General features: G+C 37.9%; 2 protein-coding genes across 4 annotated transcripts in view; both read left to right on the plus strand.

Annotated features, from left to right (window-relative positions):
• The first annotated feature begins 172 nt into the window (after positions 1-172).
• Positions 173-16,729, plus strand: LOC149047084 (CUB and sushi domain-containing protein 3-like). Of its 3 annotated transcripts, XM_089205274.1 has the most exons (18): positions 1,566-1,830; positions 3,046-3,228; positions 3,567-3,740; positions 3,935-4,108; positions 4,231-4,398; positions 5,163-5,348; positions 6,530-6,697; positions 7,580-7,708; positions 9,280-9,453; positions 11,566-11,748; positions 12,072-12,251; positions 12,901-12,927; positions 13,305-13,445; positions 13,825-14,004; positions 14,626-14,793; positions 15,123-15,328; positions 15,482-15,623; positions 15,916-16,729. In XM_089205274.1, the coding sequence occupies exons 1-18, from the start codon at positions 1,758-1,760 to the stop codon at positions 16,251-16,253; spliced, it is 2,994 nt and encodes a 997-aa protein (XP_089061400.1). In that variant the 5' UTR covers positions 1,566-1,757; the 3' UTR covers positions 16,254-16,729. The 3 variants fall into 3 exon arrangements, with proteins under 3 accessions (XP_089061401.1, XP_089061400.1, XP_089061399.1); XM_089205275.1 differs by lacking the exons at positions 1,566-1,830; positions 12,901-12,927 and adding an exon at positions 173-224 and having other exon boundaries at positions 13,278-13,445; XM_089205273.1 differs by lacking the exon at positions 12,901-12,927 and having other exon boundaries at positions 13,278-13,445.
• The window catches only part of LOC149047085 (CUB and sushi domain-containing protein 1-like), a 109,501-nt gene continuing 102,965 nt past the window's right edge, over positions 11,120-17,655 (plus strand). Inside the window, exon 1 of the mRNA XM_089205288.1 lies at positions 11,120-11,155. Within this exon, the coding sequence (XP_089061414.1) occupies positions 11,154-11,155 (2 nt within the window). The 5' untranslated portion in view covers positions 11,120-11,153. The remainder of the gene's footprint in view (positions 11,156-17,655) is intronic.

Here is a 17,655-nt window from a genome sequence, read left to right on the forward strand (position 1 = left end):
TCTGGTTGATATTTGTATTTAAAATTTATAGTGATCGACCTTAGCGTGTAGCGTGTTCTCCGTGACCAGTTTTTTGCGCATAGAATGAACGATTTGGCGGCCAAAGAGTGGTTTGTTTTTCCAATCTCTACCTGAACACTGCAGGAGAGAAACTATATAAGTCAATCTTCGTGGAAGTCTTCGCTTGATGAGGACGGTTCTCCTTCTTAGGACCGTCACGTATGGTGAGTACGAAAAATGATATCAACATATACCAAGTTTTGACAAAGGTGCAAGTAGTAAGTTCTCGATTTCAAAAGCACATATCTGAAGAAAAGTAACCTCTCATACATGTCATGCTCAGTAAACTTCCCTTAGCGCTGAAGCTGGAAGATAAATAACACGGTACTCCCCAAACGAAAGAATACGTCATGCGTCATCTTTCAGCATCCTTTTTTTTTTTTTTTTCGTAAATTATTGGTTTAATATGCAAAGGCACGTGCCACTGAACTCTGCCAGAGACTTCCTCCTTCTGTTAATTACAGAGTAGTTACTATAAGTTTGTCACACAGTGAAAGGTAATGTGCCTTTACCCATCCCTTGCTCTATTCTTGACCAAACCAGTGGAATAGGTGGTTTCAGGGTATTCCTCAACGAAATGAACCGTGCATTGTTAGTGTCTGTTTTAAACTTTATCTCGCTCGTGGTCGTCACATGTGTTGAGTAAGAACTGTAACATACTTCTATCACATTAAACGTTAACAAAGTAATCAGTGATACATTAAATGAAAAAAACCCACAGCTTCGAATCCTTTCCTGAAATCTCAGCGAGGAAAAGTAATCTTTACCGCATGCTAAGAGCAATATTTTGCGCAGAGTCCGGACAATAAAGAACAAGGTACTTTCAAAGCGAAAGAGCTTGCCTTAATTGTTACATCTGTAAGCATTTCATGAAAAACGTAAAATTATGACAGAAAAAAATGCTTTTGTCGTATTGTCGCTTTCACTTCGGATAATTTGATTTGTGCAAAGAAAAACAAGAATATCGACATTTGATCACGAAAAGAAAGTGACAGCGCTTCAAACATGGAATTGGCACAAGGGTCATCAGAAACTGTCAAAAACAATTAACCTCCTCAATGTTTAGGCTCATTCGCCAGGTTCTTGAATGACACGATATCCAAAATAAAGAAATGAAAAAGATGTAACCAATCTCACTCAATTTCCCTAGCATGATTTAAAGAACACATTTTTCTCGAGTACGTCACAATCAGGAAATTTAATTCTTCAGTAAGCTCATTGTATTAAATAATTCAATTATATAAAGTTCAAACATCATGTTTGAATTAACAATGAAACCGGATGAGAAATTGCAAAGCAAACTAGGAAGCTAAATTAACTAGTTGGTATCTTGTTATCTCTCCGCAAAGAGAAGTTGTTGTATCTTATCATTTATGGGTGGAAATGCAGGAAGTGGCTGTTTCACTCAATGGCTTGTTTGTTTTCCTTCTCCTTATAAAGGTAAACAATACGGTGTATTCAATTACACACTGTAGGAGACTAACTTGCTTTTCAATTTAAATCAATCAAATTAATACAAGCCAAATGGTAAGGATTAGTGACACTGAACGCTGCTTGAGATGCTGCCCCTTTGACACTATTATTCTTATGCTAAATTACAACGTTAAAGGAAGTTGGAGTACGTTGCATCTAAAAGGTGTCTTTCCGCATCCTTATCTTACTTTGAGCAACTTATTTCAATAAGAAGGTCAGATTTTATGGGCTTCCTCATGAAACGTGTGGGGTTGGTTCCAGCGTCCTTTATAGTCTCGTTTGTGATCGTCACATATGGTGAGTACAAAATATAATATCGACTGCATCATACCAGCTTTTGACAAAGCGGTTATGACTCGCGGCGACAAATTCTCCATAAAGCACATATCTGAACAAAAATAACCTCTCATACATGTTATGCTCAACTAGCTTCCCTTAACACTCAAGCTGGAAGATAAACAATCCGGTTCTCTCAAACCGAAGGAGGATGCCATACGTCAGCTTTCAGCATTGTTTCCATCTTAAAAAATGTAAAATTTTTATTATGCAAAGCGCGTGCCACTAAACTCTGCTGGAGACTTCGTTCCTTTGACAAATGTGAACTGACGTTTAATAACAGCGCCGTTAGTTTTAAGTCTGTGACACTGAAAAAGGAAACGTCCTTCTACATATCCTTATTCTTGAGCAACCCAATGTAAAGAAGGTTTTCATGGTTTTCCGTCACGAAATTAATTGTACACTGTTAGCTTCTGTTTTGAACATTCTCTCGCATGTGATCGTCACATCTGATGACTGACGAAAACTACAATACTCAAATCACTCTGAAAGTTGACAAAGCTATCAGTTATAAATTTTGATGGAATCTCATTGAGGAAAAGAGATCTTTACCTCATAATAAGCTTCCTTTGGCGCTGAAGCCGGAAAATAAGCAATGCGTTACTCTCAAATTAAGCGGAAGAAGTTTTCGTGTGTTATCCGTCAGCACTTCGTCATTTATTAGAGAAAGATGCATATTTTATTCTGCATCGCTGCCTCCATTTCTAAGAGTCTGCTGAATTTCCCAAAAAATGAAACAAGACTATCCATAATCATGATAATTTAAGGATAGGACTGTGGCTATGAGATGGGCATAAGGGGTCAGGACAAATTGCCAAAAAGGGTTCGCTAACATAATGCTTGGTTCCAAGGTTCATTAGCCAGTTTCTTAAAGGCAGCTTTGTCTGTTTCAAAATTTACAAGATAATTCAAAGATAATTATAACACGTATGGAAAAGCGCATGCCCAGCAAATCAGGAAACCCCAATATTGTTTCAAGAAACATTAGTACTCAACGTTGTACACCACGGGGTCGTTAAATTAGCCTTTCTTTACAAATAATTTACTATTATAAGGCGGAACTATTTGTTTCTTAACCCAGGTCATTTGTTATAAAGGGATTGTACATTGTGACATTAATACGCCGTTCGTCTCGAAAGCTTGTCGTCAGCTGTCATTTTTTTCTCTTTTTTTTAGGCTCCACGTGTGATCAACCAACCTCTCCTAATGGCTCAGTTATCATTCATCCCACTCAGCGAGAAAAGTACCAAAACGGCCAAGTAATTCTCTTTGGCTGTAAACAGGGTTTTTATCTGGATGGAATGCCAATTATAACATGCAATGGGAAGAAATGGACACAGACACAATTCCGATGTCTGGGTATGACGCAATTAAATTCTCTTTAGAATAAAACAAAACGTTCTATAACTAAAGATCGGCATTGTTTAGTGGTTCTGCATTTCACAGTAACATTCGGTGATTCATGCAAAAATATGTTTGCATGTCAAATTCAGTTTCAATTTCAAGAATTGTCATTGATAATCACTACAGAGACCAAGAGGGTTCTAAAATGACGATGAAAGAGGTTTGGTTCCTATCAGTGGTCATCTGTCGCCACCTGTGTACAAGTGAAAAGATATAACGCTTTATACGCAATACAAGATAATCAGAAGTATTATTATATTTCCTCCTCCTAAAAATTTTATTCCTTCATTTAGGGTTTTGTCCTGAGTTGCGTAACATTTTAAATGGTAAAGTATCTTATGTGAACCCAAAAGTTGGTGAGGCTGCCATAGAATTTCGCTGTGCTAATAAAAGTTTCCGGTTGATCGGTAACACAAGGCTGGAGTGCATAGATGGACGATGGAATGGAAAGTTACCCTACTGTCATAGTAAGTTATCGAAAAGACCGTAAAACTAATTAACGCGTTATTGTATCAAAAATTTGACGAGTAATTGACATAAAACTGATTAAAACGGCTTGCTACGCAACATTTTGACTCTTTTTTATCATTTACCAGGATGTTCAAAGATGAATTAAATACGTGCAAAATTCACCAAGAATAAATCAATTTTTCTTCTACAGAGTTGCCGTCGTGTGTTCGCCTGCAAAGTCCAGCTAACGGTACACTACATGGTAGTGACAACAGCCATAGTGCAGAAGCAAAATTCACTTGTTTCACAGGCTTTGATCTATTTGGGGCTCCAACATTAACATGCAACAAGGGCGTTTGGAGTTCACGTGTTCCAACTTGTAAAGGTAAGCTGTCTCGGAGTTATTTTCCCTGACCAAATGACCTTTTTAAAATCTACAGCACTAAACTCAGTTTGAACAGGTTTGATGTTCATGTCGCAAATCATTGTTCTATGTTCATTTCTCAGCTTACTGCACGAAGATCAGGGATCTGCCAAATGGACACGTGTTTGGCACACGCTTCTCCCATGGCCAAGTGGTTTCTTTCAAATGCAAACATGGTTATGAGTTGGATGGAGATCGTAGCCTCCGTTGTATTAATGGAAGATGGAATTCTTCGGTCCCGCAATGTAAAGGTTAGTAATCCCTCGACATCCCAGGAAAGAGTTTTACGAATATATCGTAGCTAATAGATTGTGCGTAGTATATTCTCATGGTATGAATGGGTTTGTCACAAAACTGCAGGAACTTCGCCTACTCTTATATTGGTTATATTTTATATTTGTTGCTACTGTGTGTACTGCGAAGACCGAAAACTACAGCGGAATCAGTACAGGGGAATACTTTCCATTCATTTAGGTCACTATGAGTTATTTATTTCTCCGTGTGCTCGCAGTATTCCTTTATTCGTGTTATCTGCTCTTTTAACTTTTGTCCAATTGTCACGCTAACTAACACGCTCCCCTCGATTATGCGCCCTCTTTCCAATAAGCGCCTCTCCCCGTAGGCAAGATTTTAAATAGTTAGCGCCCGTGCGCTTATTTAAGAAGTACGGAACACATATAGAGTTGCATGGTTTAAAGCGAATCTTTCATTAATAAATTTTTACCTAGAGAAAATGGCTATTGGAAGAAACTTAACCATTTTCTTTTAAAATAGATAATTAGGATAAAAGGATGAATTTTAGTTGCTACACTTACAATGCTTCTGTCTCGGCGTATTTTATCATATCATTTTAGATGGTTGCAATCTCAAAAAAAACAACCCCAAATCAGGCTTTAATATATCTTTTATATCAATGAAGCAAATAAAATACCAGGCTAGATTACTCAGTCACAAAGGTAGGTTCTAACTTTTAAATTAACGGTTGTTTATGAAAATCGCTCTTTGTGTTTTTTAGTTTTGCAATGTGTAAAACCCTCCATTCCACGTAATTCGCGTATCATATATCCACGAACAGATCGAGTGAGATACACACACGGCACAACTCTTTATCTGGCCTGTCAACAAGGTCATCTTTTAACGGGATCGCCGATTATGGTGTGTAACTATACCACGTGGCTGAAAAGAGAATTCAGGTGCATCGGTATGTTTTACTCCGGTTCAAAATAGTCTATTATTATGTGACCCGTTTCACCTCGCTCACGCAATCCTGTGGGAAACCATGACAAAATCTGACGTGTGGTTTACGTGAACTAGTCCGGAAAAAAGCTTTCTGGCCCCGCACTTCCGCGGCTCTGTTGCATTATCCGAGAAAGTGGTTTATAAAAATGGACATAAACTTTCAATAAATGTTCCCCGTGAATTGTGACTTCAAAGAAACGAGAATTTTTTTTTTCAAAGATTCTATTGTGGTCTTCCATTGCGCTTGTTTTATTATTTAAGTAGGGGCCAAGACGCTTTAGCGGAGCGAATTAAGATATTTTCCAATTTTTTGCAAATCAAAAATTGACAAAACTTCGCATTTTTCAAATTTTGGCGACGGTCGCATCAAAGTCACATCGTTTGACCACCACCACTTATTACCACATATATCAATCATAAACCCATCTCTCTTTTGGAAAAAAACAACAACAACAAAAAACACCTCACGTAAATTATTACGCAAGAATGGATCTTTTCACCACCTGATTTTTGCGTTTTGGTCGCCCCTTGAGCTTCTTGCGCTGGCTTTGATAGCTGCGATGGACGGGGTATTTCTCAAGTTATTGCAACCATGGTGCGGGTCAAAGAAATGTGAATAACAGCGCTGTTTAAGCTTTTTGTCGCCAACTGTAGCGAAAGGGTCAGATGGACCATGAAACATATTGTTAGGTCCTACTTTCGCGTGCGCCAACTGGAGTAGCGGCGCACCAAATTAAAGTATATTACCTTACTGATATTTTGTCCAAACATGCCTTGCGTAACATAACAGCTTTATGGTTAAAAATCTAATCATTAGTTTTATCAAAATTTGGAGGCCTCCGCGGCCGGATATCGGCTACTTTTTACTTACCTCACCAAAAAAGGCTTTAGCACTAGTGTAGTGCACACTCCTTTTTATCTATGTAATTGAGTCTTATTTAGGAAACAATCTAAGGGCTTGGCGGTCATACAATAAAACACTTATTGGCTAAGTTAAGTCGGTCCGAATGGGAAAATATTTGGCTCACATCAGGCTCGTCATGGTAAGTAAGTATAAACATTCCTTGAAAACATGGCGTTTATATCATAAATATATATTAAATGAAAAATAAGTAAACCTTTGTTACACCGTCGCTTTGATAGCTTCCTGTCCCATCCTTGGACCAATAAAGAATGGAGTCATCACACATATAACAAGTAAGGGTGGTGGTGAAGTTGAAATAAAGTGCCATGCTAATTACACGTTATTCGGATCCTCAAGATTGAACTGCATAAATGGAGAATGGAGCAGCAGTATTCCTTCGTGTAAAGGTATGTCTCATACAAGTAATTCCCACCAGTCTAGAAGTAAAAAAAAAAGAGAAAGCAAATTTTCACGGCCCCCAACTGGCCTTCACCTCATATCTTGCCAATTGTATATGTAGTCTTCCTTGCATCATAAAAGATTCGGTTCCCTGACAAGTAGTTTCTCTTTTAGTTCTTACAGCTTCATGCAAAGATCCTGGAAATCCTTTGAATGGGAGAAAGATTGGCGTCTACTTCCATCACAAAAATCAGTGTCTTTTAAAATTACTTGGAGGGAGCGCGAACGGTTACATGTTTAAACGGCCAGTAGAGTGCTAAGATGCCAATTTGCCTGGGCGAATTTTTCAGCCAAATCATGATAATCGCAAGATTCTGCATGTAGTTCAAAGATCTTAGTTTCCTTAGTGCCATGATGCTCAGTATGAACCGCATTCCAATCATAAATAGATGGCATTCAGAAATTAACTTTAACACCTCTTCGCTACTGAATTATTATTATTCAAATGGCTGTGGAACACTGGGATAACTCTTTTTCTTATTTTTTTATAACACACCTAAAAACTCACTCAATAATCACTCAAAGGAAGGTACAATATTCAGAGAATGACTGAAAAGAAACTTTACGAAACTTACATCACATAATAAACATACTTTTCACATTCTTATAGCTCCATGCAATGACCCAGGATTCCCAGAAAATGGCAATGGGCAATGGCGGGACGTCCGTGCTTCTATTTATTCACATCTTATGCATTCGCTTATCTTTGGTCTGTTCGTTGTTTAGTTCAGTCGTTATCGTTCCTAAGATAAAAGTCGATTGGTTAATCTTTTCGCAAAATGCGCGTTCACTCAGTGAAATAGCAAATTTTCACTTCCTCGTTTTCATAGGCTCTAACGGCTGCCCCAGAACAAATAACGTGCGATTCTGTGGCAAGACTTGCTCGACTGACGGAGATTGCCGAGGAAATAGAAAATGTTTGTGTGATGGAGACTGTGGAATGATTTGCGTTAAAAACAGTAAGTGTATATGATTACATTTGCCGATAGGTCTTTGAACGAAGATTTCTAGAAAAAAGAAGAACAATTCTGAACCAACGATAAATGGACGTGTCTTTTTTCTTAACTTGACTTTACGTGTAATGTATATGACGTAGGCGCTTTTTGAAAGAAGTACACGCATATAGACATTTCAGAACTCTGTCTAGAGAACATATCGTTACGGTTATACGACATAAACATAATAATTACGAAACTGTAATGCATTCATTCATTTAAGTTGCGCAAAAACCTTTTCAGACTTTGGGGCATATTTTCGCCAAACCTAAGGATCCTGTCACGAAAGAACAACGAACCGACGCCATTTATTCTATTTCTTACAATGACTGTGACAACGAATACATCAGACAGACCAAACGTCAGTTTGGTACACGGTTAAAAGAGCACCAAAAAGCGGTTTTCCTTTGCAAAAAGGAAAATTCAGCTTTATCAGAGCATACATGTCTAACTAACCATACAATTGGGTGGGATAATTCTAAAATTATCACCACTAATCGGCGTTACCACCAGCGCCTTTGTTTGGAGGCTTGGCATATTAGCTCCGCCCACGCTCCTTTAAATCGTGACGATGGCGGCTTGCTTCCTGACGCCTATTTACACCTCGTCAGAAAAAAGGCCGCTAATTAGTGATCACAGAAAAGGACCTCTTGTTGCAGCGTTTAGATCACCCCTGATGAAGGTACTAGACAGGAGTGTCGAAACGTTGGGTCTGTATGAACTGTAACTTCTTCGGTTACATTCATTAAATCTGCAAACCAGAGTAGCATCAAACTATGTCTGCATTCAGAGATATTTCTCATAAACATCACCAAAAAACGCAAACATGCAACACGACTAAGATCACGTTCAATAAGAACCAAGATGTCCTTAGCTTTCCATTATACTAAGAGAGTAGTTCTATGTGATCTAATCAAACGTATTTATTGAAAAGGACTCTTGATAAGACATTATATTCCCCACCGTGCGTCACGCAATTTGATAATCAAGATTATTCGTGATGAGTAGGCTACCGTCGTGACGCGACGAAAGTGGCATAGAAATTCCTATTACATTTTGGGCGAGGCATAATATCTTAATAAACAGATAAATGCCCCATTTTTTGCCTTCTGAGTACAGTAACTTATACTTAGTTCTTCAGTTTATTTTGTGGATATGTTAAAGGAAGAATCAATGAATATGCTCTCAACGCTTCATTCGCAGTGAGATTACTCCGCTCAGTACATTGGCCTACTTGCAAGCCTTACTGAATCGGGCCTGCCCGCTCGTATGAGAGCTTTGTTAGCTAGCCCAGGGCTTAACTGTACAAAATGATTAACGAAAAATAAAGCTGCGAATGCACCAATAACATTTGAGGAATTTGAAACGGCTATGATTCATGACGAACTACGCCATCAAATCTTCAAATGGAAAAATGCACGTCTAAAAAAAGATATAGGCTCCAAATCATATAGTTATTTCGTTCCATGTATCGTATCAACAAATGAAAAGTAAGACGAATGCCCAAATTTCTAATTTCACATCTTTTTTTGTAGACCTCAGATGTGAAAACTTACCTAAGGTAGAAAACGGGCGTTCCCGCGTCAGCAACGCCAGCTACTTTCGCAGCGTGGTGACATATAAGTGTAAGAAACCGTATAAACTCCGCGGCTCAGAAACACGAACTTGTAGAGCTACAGGAAAATGGGATGGAAAGAGAACGAGATGCAGTAAGTATGATGCATAAAATTCAATGCGTGTTCCTTCAGTTTATCAATCCGAGCGTTCGAGCTGAGAAGTGGGTTGATTGCACATGAGGGGAAATTCAAAGCACTGATTTTGAGAACACACCCTTATGATGACACCTTGAAGCCCTTTATGTTGGGAGACAAAATTATTCAATACACATCTTTTCTTATTTGCCTTCGGGTAACAATTGATAAAAAACTCTCCTGGGACAAGGATGTACAAACAGCTGCTACATCATTCACTGTCACCGAGTTTTATTTTTTAATTTTCTTATATCAGAACTTTCCTTAGCTCTGAAGCTGGAAGATAAACAACACAGTACTCCTCAAACGAAAGATGTCATGCGTCATTTTTCAGCATTCTTTTTTTTTCCTTGAATTATTACCTTAATATGCAAAGGCACGTGCCTCTGAACTCTGTCGGAGATACTGCTCCTTCGGCAAATTGAAAGTGATGTTAATTACAGGTGGTAATGCAGGAAGAGGCTATTTATATTAGTTGCGCCATCATTTCCCTGTCGTTTTTGATGAAAATTGTTACATCTGCTATGGTTTCCTGCTGCTTAAGACGGTAAACTATTTATGATAGAGGAAATAAGGAGAAGTTGAAAATATGCACAATTGAGTGTGAAATTAAGTAGGTCTGATTGAAACACCATACTGCCTAATTCTGATAAAAAGTTAAACGGCAGGGGTTAGATGACTTCCAAAACACATACCTTTCGATGGAAAGAAAATGACAGTACAGTTTCAGCCTCAGTGATTTGGCTGAAGGGGAAAAAATTCCGCACGAAAAATAACACTTTGCTGACAGATAACTTCTCATTTCCTGCCCTTTATACCCTGAGAAATAACAACGCTCAAAAGTAAGAAAACAAAGATAACGTTACTGTTTGCAGCTTGACCGAACGCGTGTGCTGAAAGGGAGAATCCTTTGACACGTTCGTGCGTGATTCTTATTTATTGCCTTTGCGAAGTAATACCTTCAAATTACATTTCGTTATCGTAAACACAGCGAATGGTGTTGCGTACGTTGCCTTCAAAGCTTTATTTTCGATCTTTTCCTGCTTAAACTAGAAAGAGGCGAAGACAATATACAAAATAAGTCATTAAGTATTGGGCAGTAAAACCGATTATCTATGCTTCAAGTTTAAATAGTTTAGCGACACTTGTCATCGTAGATAAAAAAGAAAGAAAAGAATGAGACGGAAGATAACTGGCATTGAGATTTTCTTTTTGAAATTTTGATTACGTAATTCACACATTTAACAAAGAAATCGGAAGCTAATTGCAGTGCGAGCCGGGACGCTATATCAACCAGTTGGTTTCTTGTTAGCGCAAGGAGCGGTTGCCTGACTGGATCGCTTGTTTGTTTCGCTTCCTTTTTCGATAAGTTGAGGTGAACGACATGACGTATGCAATCACATACCAAACGAGACAACCTACTATACGAGACTAATTTGCCGATGTAAATCAGTCAAAGCACGACAATTCAGATTGCAAAGATTCGTGACAAATAACGCTGCTGGAGATGCTGACCCCTTTGACATTTATATTCTTATCTTAAATTACAGTGCTAAAGGAAGTTGAAGTACACTGCATTTAAAAGGCTGTCTTCCACATCCTTATCTCAATTTGAGCAACCTATTTCAGTAAGAGGGTTAGATTCTACGGGCTTCCTCATGAAACGTGTGGGGTTGGTTTCAGCGTCATTTATATTCTCGTTTGTGATCGTCACAAACGAGACGAACGGCGAACATTAGATACTGTTTTACTAAGCAAATGGAAAGCTCTCGGAGAAAGGGGAAAGAGCGTGATAATACAAATTAGGGACTCAGCGAGCTCCTCCGAAAGAAAGGTATCTTGCAAACGACAAGTAACATTCATGCCATAGATTTCTTCCGGGACGAATCTTTTGTGAAAATTCATATTACCTGTTATCCTCCACCACAGTCCCCTCTCCCCTCTCCTTAAACAACTTAAAAGTTTTATTATGGTCAGTCCTCAAAGCGATGGAGGAGCGAACAAATCGGAACTAAGTTTATTTGCTGTTGCTTTATAATTATCTCCATATTTTTCTTTTGTCCTTTAAAGCAATCGATTGCGGTAGGTTATCGACTCCACATAAAGTTTTAATAGTTTCGGAAACCGGTCACACGCGACTTGGCGGTTATGTGAAATATCGGTGTAAGGAGAAAGGCTACGAGCTGATTGGCTCAGAGACTCGAGTTTGTCAAAACGATGAACAGTGGAGCGGAGTTGAACCTTCGTGCCAAAGTAAGTACTATTCTTTTACAAACTAAGTTTAACATTACACTTATATTCAAAAGAGAATGATTCAATATGCAAAGGCCAACCTACATCCTTCACGTGTGTGTTTCATGAAAGCTTGCGGTATTCCAAATGTCCCAGAATGCCATGCCATTTTTTTATTTGGCGTTTAATCTCACTATCACGTGAACGTTTGTGCGGCTAATAAAATGAAAATTACGCCGTCTTAATGGATATGTGATAAAGTAAGTGATCCTAAATTTTAAAAATAAAAATACACGCGCCCGTGTATTCTGAAGTATTTTAACCTTAAATTTTTTTTTTTACAGTTATAAACTGTGGGAATCCAGATGCCGCAGCTAATGTTAAACAAATTAGAATTACAAATGGTTTTGATTATGGTAGCTCGGTGGAATTCGCTTGTGAGGCGAATTACATTTTGGAGGGATCCAAAATAATAACCTGTGGGGAAACAAAAGAGTGGAGTTCATCTGCCCCGAGTTGCCTTGGTGAGTAAAATTGTCACTAAAGAATTGTAAAAGTCCATTTTACAGTTGCCTGATTACCTGCCAAGCCTTTGAACAGAAGTGAGGCTAAGCTTGACCTTGCTATGATACAAACGTTATTGCTTGTCAAATGTAAATTACTTTGTTAGATCAAGTTGTGCTTACTAGATATTGGTCTCTATCACAACATGGTCACCTTCAGCCTCACTCCAAATCAAAGGCTTGGCAACTAAGTTCACAACTGTGAAATGTCCTATTGAACGACGTTGTGGTAGGCGCAGGGGAGGAGGGAAGGGGTTGCTCATTATTGATGCCAACTTCGGAGCCAAACAAAAGATTAAATGCTACTGAACAAAACAACAACAACAACAACGAAAATCAAGCAACGAATAAATATCTAAAAAAACGCAAGAGGGAAAGATATAAATTAAAAGGTGAAAATAGCTTTGGCATTAACAGTTTTAAAGTAATAAGTAATGTTTATGTATTGATTAACTCGACTGTTCAATCGAATAGTTTTCAGATCGTATAGTCATGGGCCATTTAATCCATTTTCCCTTATATTCTCTCAGAGCTTGTTTTCTCATTTCTTGAATACATTACACGACAAACGGATCAGAATGCTTACATTTACACGAAATTTACCTTTCAGCTCCATGTTCAGACCCTGGTAAGCCATGGAATGGATTAAGAATAGGAGCTAAACAAATTATCAAATGCTACTAAATTAAACAAAACAACAACAACAACAAAAACCAAACAACAAATAATTATCAAAACAAACGCAAGGGGAAAAAATAGAAATTGAAAATTAAAAATAGCTTTGGCATCTAAACTTTTTATGTAATAAGTGATATTGATATATTGATTAACTCGACAGTACAATCGAATAGTTTTCAGATTGTATGGACATAAGCCATTTGATCCATTTTCCCTAGTATTCTCTCTGAGCTTATTTTCTCATTTATTAAATGAATTACACGACAAACGGATCCAAATGCTTACATTTACACGGAAGTTATCTTTCAGCTCCATGTATAGACCCTGGTGAACCAGGGAATGGAATAAGAATAGGAGATGACTTTACGCATGGGAAATTCATAAAATTTCAATGTGATGGTGACTTTGAACATGTCGGGGAAAAAACCATTCAATGTTTGGATGGAAAGTGGAGTCACAAGATACCCCAGTGCAAAGGTAAAAGACGTATTAAATAGGAACGACAGTGGTTGATCGTTATGATTAACTACTAAGCCACAAAGGCAAACCAGTAGGAAGATGTGGAAGGAATGGAAGATGTTGTTGTTCATTACAGTTCTATAGATAAATGAACGTGTAATTGTTCGCCTCGCAAAGTGGAGTCAGGCTATCAATCGTATTTACCGCGTCGTTTCGACTTCTACACGGCTAATCTTCGTCAAGCGACGAGGTCGAGAGTTTATCTTAGATTTTTATTTATTTAACCATTTCGTTTCTCATCAATATCTTAGATTAGTAAATGAATAACCCTGTAGATATGATTGCGGGTTTTGTTATTTGGTCTTTGATAAGTTATGTATATGGCTATTTTTCCTAGTAATTTCGTGCGGAGATCCAGGAACACCAACACATGGAAGGCAAACAAATGTCGTTAAAAACTTTGCTTTCAGAGGAATAGTAGAATTCCAGTGTGATAAAGGCTACACCTTGAATGGCAAATCATCCCTTTCTTGCCAAAGGAACAAGACGTGGGATGGAGATGTTCCAAAGTGTTTAGGTAAATCTCTCTCTTGTGATCAAATATTTGAGCATTCAGAAGCTTAAGAACACGATCAAACGGTTTCGTAATGTTGAAAAGCAATATAAATAAGCTCGAAACGATTTCCTCAGTTCATAACAAGTTATCACTTGATGGTCGTTCACTTCCATAATTTCTCGTTAGTTTCCATTGCAAAAGTACAACTTTTCGGGAACACGCTTCATTAAGTCATGGTGCCTTCTGCTAAAAATGAGTTTTGTAGCCCCCGCTCTATTTATTAGCGATCGAGATATCGATTTTTATATTGTGATACAATTGAAAAAAAAAAGGTCTCACGCTTTGTAGTTTAAGCAAAAAATTCAAGTGCTCGGTCAAGCAGGTCAGGAAGAAAGAACTCTTTTGGGGTGGTATGATAACCCCTTTTGTATTTAGTGGAAAGCGACTGTGACTGAACGTTCTCCAAACATCTGGCCTACATGATTGTACTGATATTCCATATAATTCGCTATAAGGATGGTTAGTGCTGCTATTTAGCCCGCGAGCTGCTTTCTAGCTCGCGAGCTGCTTTCACTCACGCTCATAGGGTATGATTTTAGACAAATGCTGTTATTTTCATCTTTTTGTATTTTTCATTTTTAGCATCCTGCTCTGACCCTGGTACTCCAAGTCAAGGGAAAACCATTGGAAGTGCTTTTGAACACGATTCAGTCGTAACCTTCCAATGTTTATCCAATCGTGTTTTAGATGGCGCCTCGAAGATAAAATGTACCAACGGGCAATGGGACGCACATCGCCCAACATGTAGAGGTTTGAAAGTTTTCTTAACTAATTGAATATCGTTGATTTGCTAGAGAACTATAAATTTTAAAGTGCAATATGGCCATGATATGTTTGGTGCAATATAGTAAGAAGACGCTAGTTGTGAAGAAGCAAAAAAAAATGTAGAAGTCATCCAATTCATGTTATGGTAGACTTCTTGACCCAGTGGGGTGACAGCAACAATATTTCGTTGTCATGTTAAAGTCTTTCCAATTGGAAGCCTTTAAAATGGAATTGAAACCACAGAAACTGGCGGCAACTTGCATTTTTGAATTTGTAGCTTATAGCTCATTGTCCACTTTATTTTTACGTTTAAGATTGCGACGGACCCCTGAAAACCTCCAGAGGAAATATAAAGTGTTCAATCGAAGGACAGACGAGTTATACTGAGATAAACCTTCAAAAGGAAAATATTATTACGGCGGCAAGTATCCAGCTGGGAAAAGATAAAGGAAATGTTCTACAGATTCAAATAAAAGCGCTTCTTTCCAGCAGATGGGTACACATTGTCAAACCTTTCAAGGTAAAAACGTGATTACAATATTTCCTCTTATTTCCCGTATTTTTCTGCTCTGGACTGTAGAAGAGTGATAAAGTGAAATATGAAAATTTGACAATCAAGTAGCATAGTCATATTCGCTAGCACAAGTATAAGATTATATTTTTACACCAACAGCCATCTTTCAGTGAAGGAGTGAGAACAATTAAACTTCCTCAATCGGTTATTGCTCAGTCTTTGCAAGTTCTGCTCATCACCAGACAGAGACTCTCTAGTTGTTTAACACCGACATTATATGGATGTGATGCAGTACGTCGAGGTTAGGCTACTTAGTTCATAGATGAATTGTATCTTTAAGTTCTCTCTCCAACACTCTCTTTAGATAAGCATCCACAAATTAAAATGGAACGATTTCATGACTAAAATGTGGAAAGTTAAAACGTATTTTCTTTTAAAATCACAGTGATTAGCATTGATGGCTGCATAATGTATTAAATAAATCCTTTAGACGAGAAACTGTTCCGAGTTCAGCTTGAGAATCACCTCATTTTTTATGCAACAACTATTCGTATTGTTGTCTAGCCTCACGTTTTGCGTCCTTGTCTTTTTAGGTTGTATCATGCCAGGCTCCGCAGTCCTCTTTAAAGAAGGAGGAAAATATCGTAAAGGGCGTTTTGCAATTGTCGTGGGTGTCAAGTTGGAAGTCATTGAAGGAAAACGACACAAATATTTAAGCAAAGATGACATACTAATTCTTGATGGGAAACCTAACGTCAACCAGCTAATTGAAGGCACTATAGTCGTTGGAACAGATTCGCAAGGGAAAATAAAGAGGGGAAACATGAAAAGATCGTGTAGTTCCACTTCCTGTCCTATAGAAACAAACGGTGTAGAGTGGCACAGCAAATTAGAAAACGTTCGATTATTCAAAGGAGAATTGTGTAAATAGTTCACGTTCATATGTTATATAAAATGTCTGAGCGCATGTTGGACTGTATTGAACAATCTTGAACAATCTATCTTTCACTTTTGACGGGCGCAGAAAAGGTGGGCTCGTGCTCACTCAAACCCTACTTATAATTTAAAGAAAGTAGACAGCTCCTGAGTGTGCTACTTTACGTGTTCTTAGATTTTTCCGTTTTTAATTTCTCTGTGGAGCATAGGACCTCTAGTGTAAGATTCCTATACTTAATGTGTTGTAGGGGCTATTCAAATGACCTCCAGAAATGCATCTCTGCATTTATAAATAAAAACTGCAACAAATATTTGACAATTTTTAAAATACAAGGTTGAGCAAAATATTGTGGCGAGCAGATATACAATTTGCCGAAGCCGAGACGATATTACGCCTAGGGCAACCAGAGGCAGTTATGGCAAGTCACATGATAGTATGTTCTCCCGATTAAAAGAGACAAAAATTGAAAAGGCATCGAGTGATGATGTCCTATAAATGGTTCCCACAAACTTAACTCAAAGCTCGATGACGGCTCGCTGACACCCCCCCCCCCCCCCCTTCATGAAAAATAAAACTTGTTTTGGTACCTTTTTACTGTTTTTTTTTTGGGTGCTGTTCGCACTTTCAACTCCCTAAGCATAATTGTTTCGTCAAATTGATGTTGGCTTTCTGGGTAAATTTAACTTATGTTTAATGTTATTTAAACAAGTAAATTTCAATAATTTTGTTTCGAATGCATTACATAGTTTTGATTTACTATTGTTATTAATTTTAATACCGTTGATTTCAACGTACGATTCAGCTTTAGGCATTGATGTCTAAGCAGTAAGAGGAACAAGGGAAGTGCACATGTTGTTCCGCCGAAAACTGGTTAATAAATGAAAATTGAACAGAGCCGGAAACAATTAAGCTCATAGTTTACGAAAGTTTGACTACTTTTTTCGGTAGCGTTATGTTGGTTTTATCGATATAAGCTAATTAAAAGCACTTGAAGGGAACCCTTATGACAAGTCCTCCCGGTAAAAACAATTGAAAACGAAGAGTTTTCGCTTTTACTAAAGCAGCATTAATCTCTTCTGGATGTTTCATGGAAAGTTATGCTTCAAGAATGCTAACGTGACGCTCAGTCTTTGCAAGTTCTGCTTTTCACCAGACAAGGACTCTCTAGTTGTTTAACACCGACATTATATGGATGTGACGCAGTACGTCGAGGTTAGGCTACTTAGTTCATAGATGAATTGTATCTTTAAGCTCTCTCTCCAACACTCTCTTTAGATAAGCATCCACAAATTAAAATGGAACGGTTTCATGACTGAAAAGTAGAAAATTAAAACATCTTTTTTTCTAAAATCACAGTCATCAGCATTCATGGTTGTGTAATGTATAAAATAAATCC

This window comes from Pocillopora damicornis, chromosome 4 (assembly GCF_964200805.1).
Source record: "Pocillopora damicornis chromosome 4, jaPocDami1.2, whole genome shotgun sequence".
In the NCBI taxonomy this organism is placed as follows: domain Eukaryota; kingdom Metazoa; phylum Cnidaria; class Anthozoa; order Scleractinia; family Pocilloporidae; genus Pocillopora; species Pocillopora damicornis.

Excerpts from the sequence above, each read along its gene's own strand:
- LOC149047084 (XM_089205274.1), top strand. The coding sequence starts at position 1,758 with ATGGGCTTCCTCATGAAACGTGTGGGGTTGGTTCCAGCGTCCTTTATA. Across the intron at positions 3,741-3,934 it reads AAAGTTACCCTACTGTCATA|AGTTGCCGTCGTGTGTTCGC; the intron begins GTAAGTTATCGA and ends TTTCTTCTACAG. Across the intron at positions 14,005-14,625 it reads AGATGTTCCAAAGTGTTTAG|CATCCTGCTCTGACCCTGGT; the intron begins GTAAATCTCTCT and ends TTTCATTTTTAG.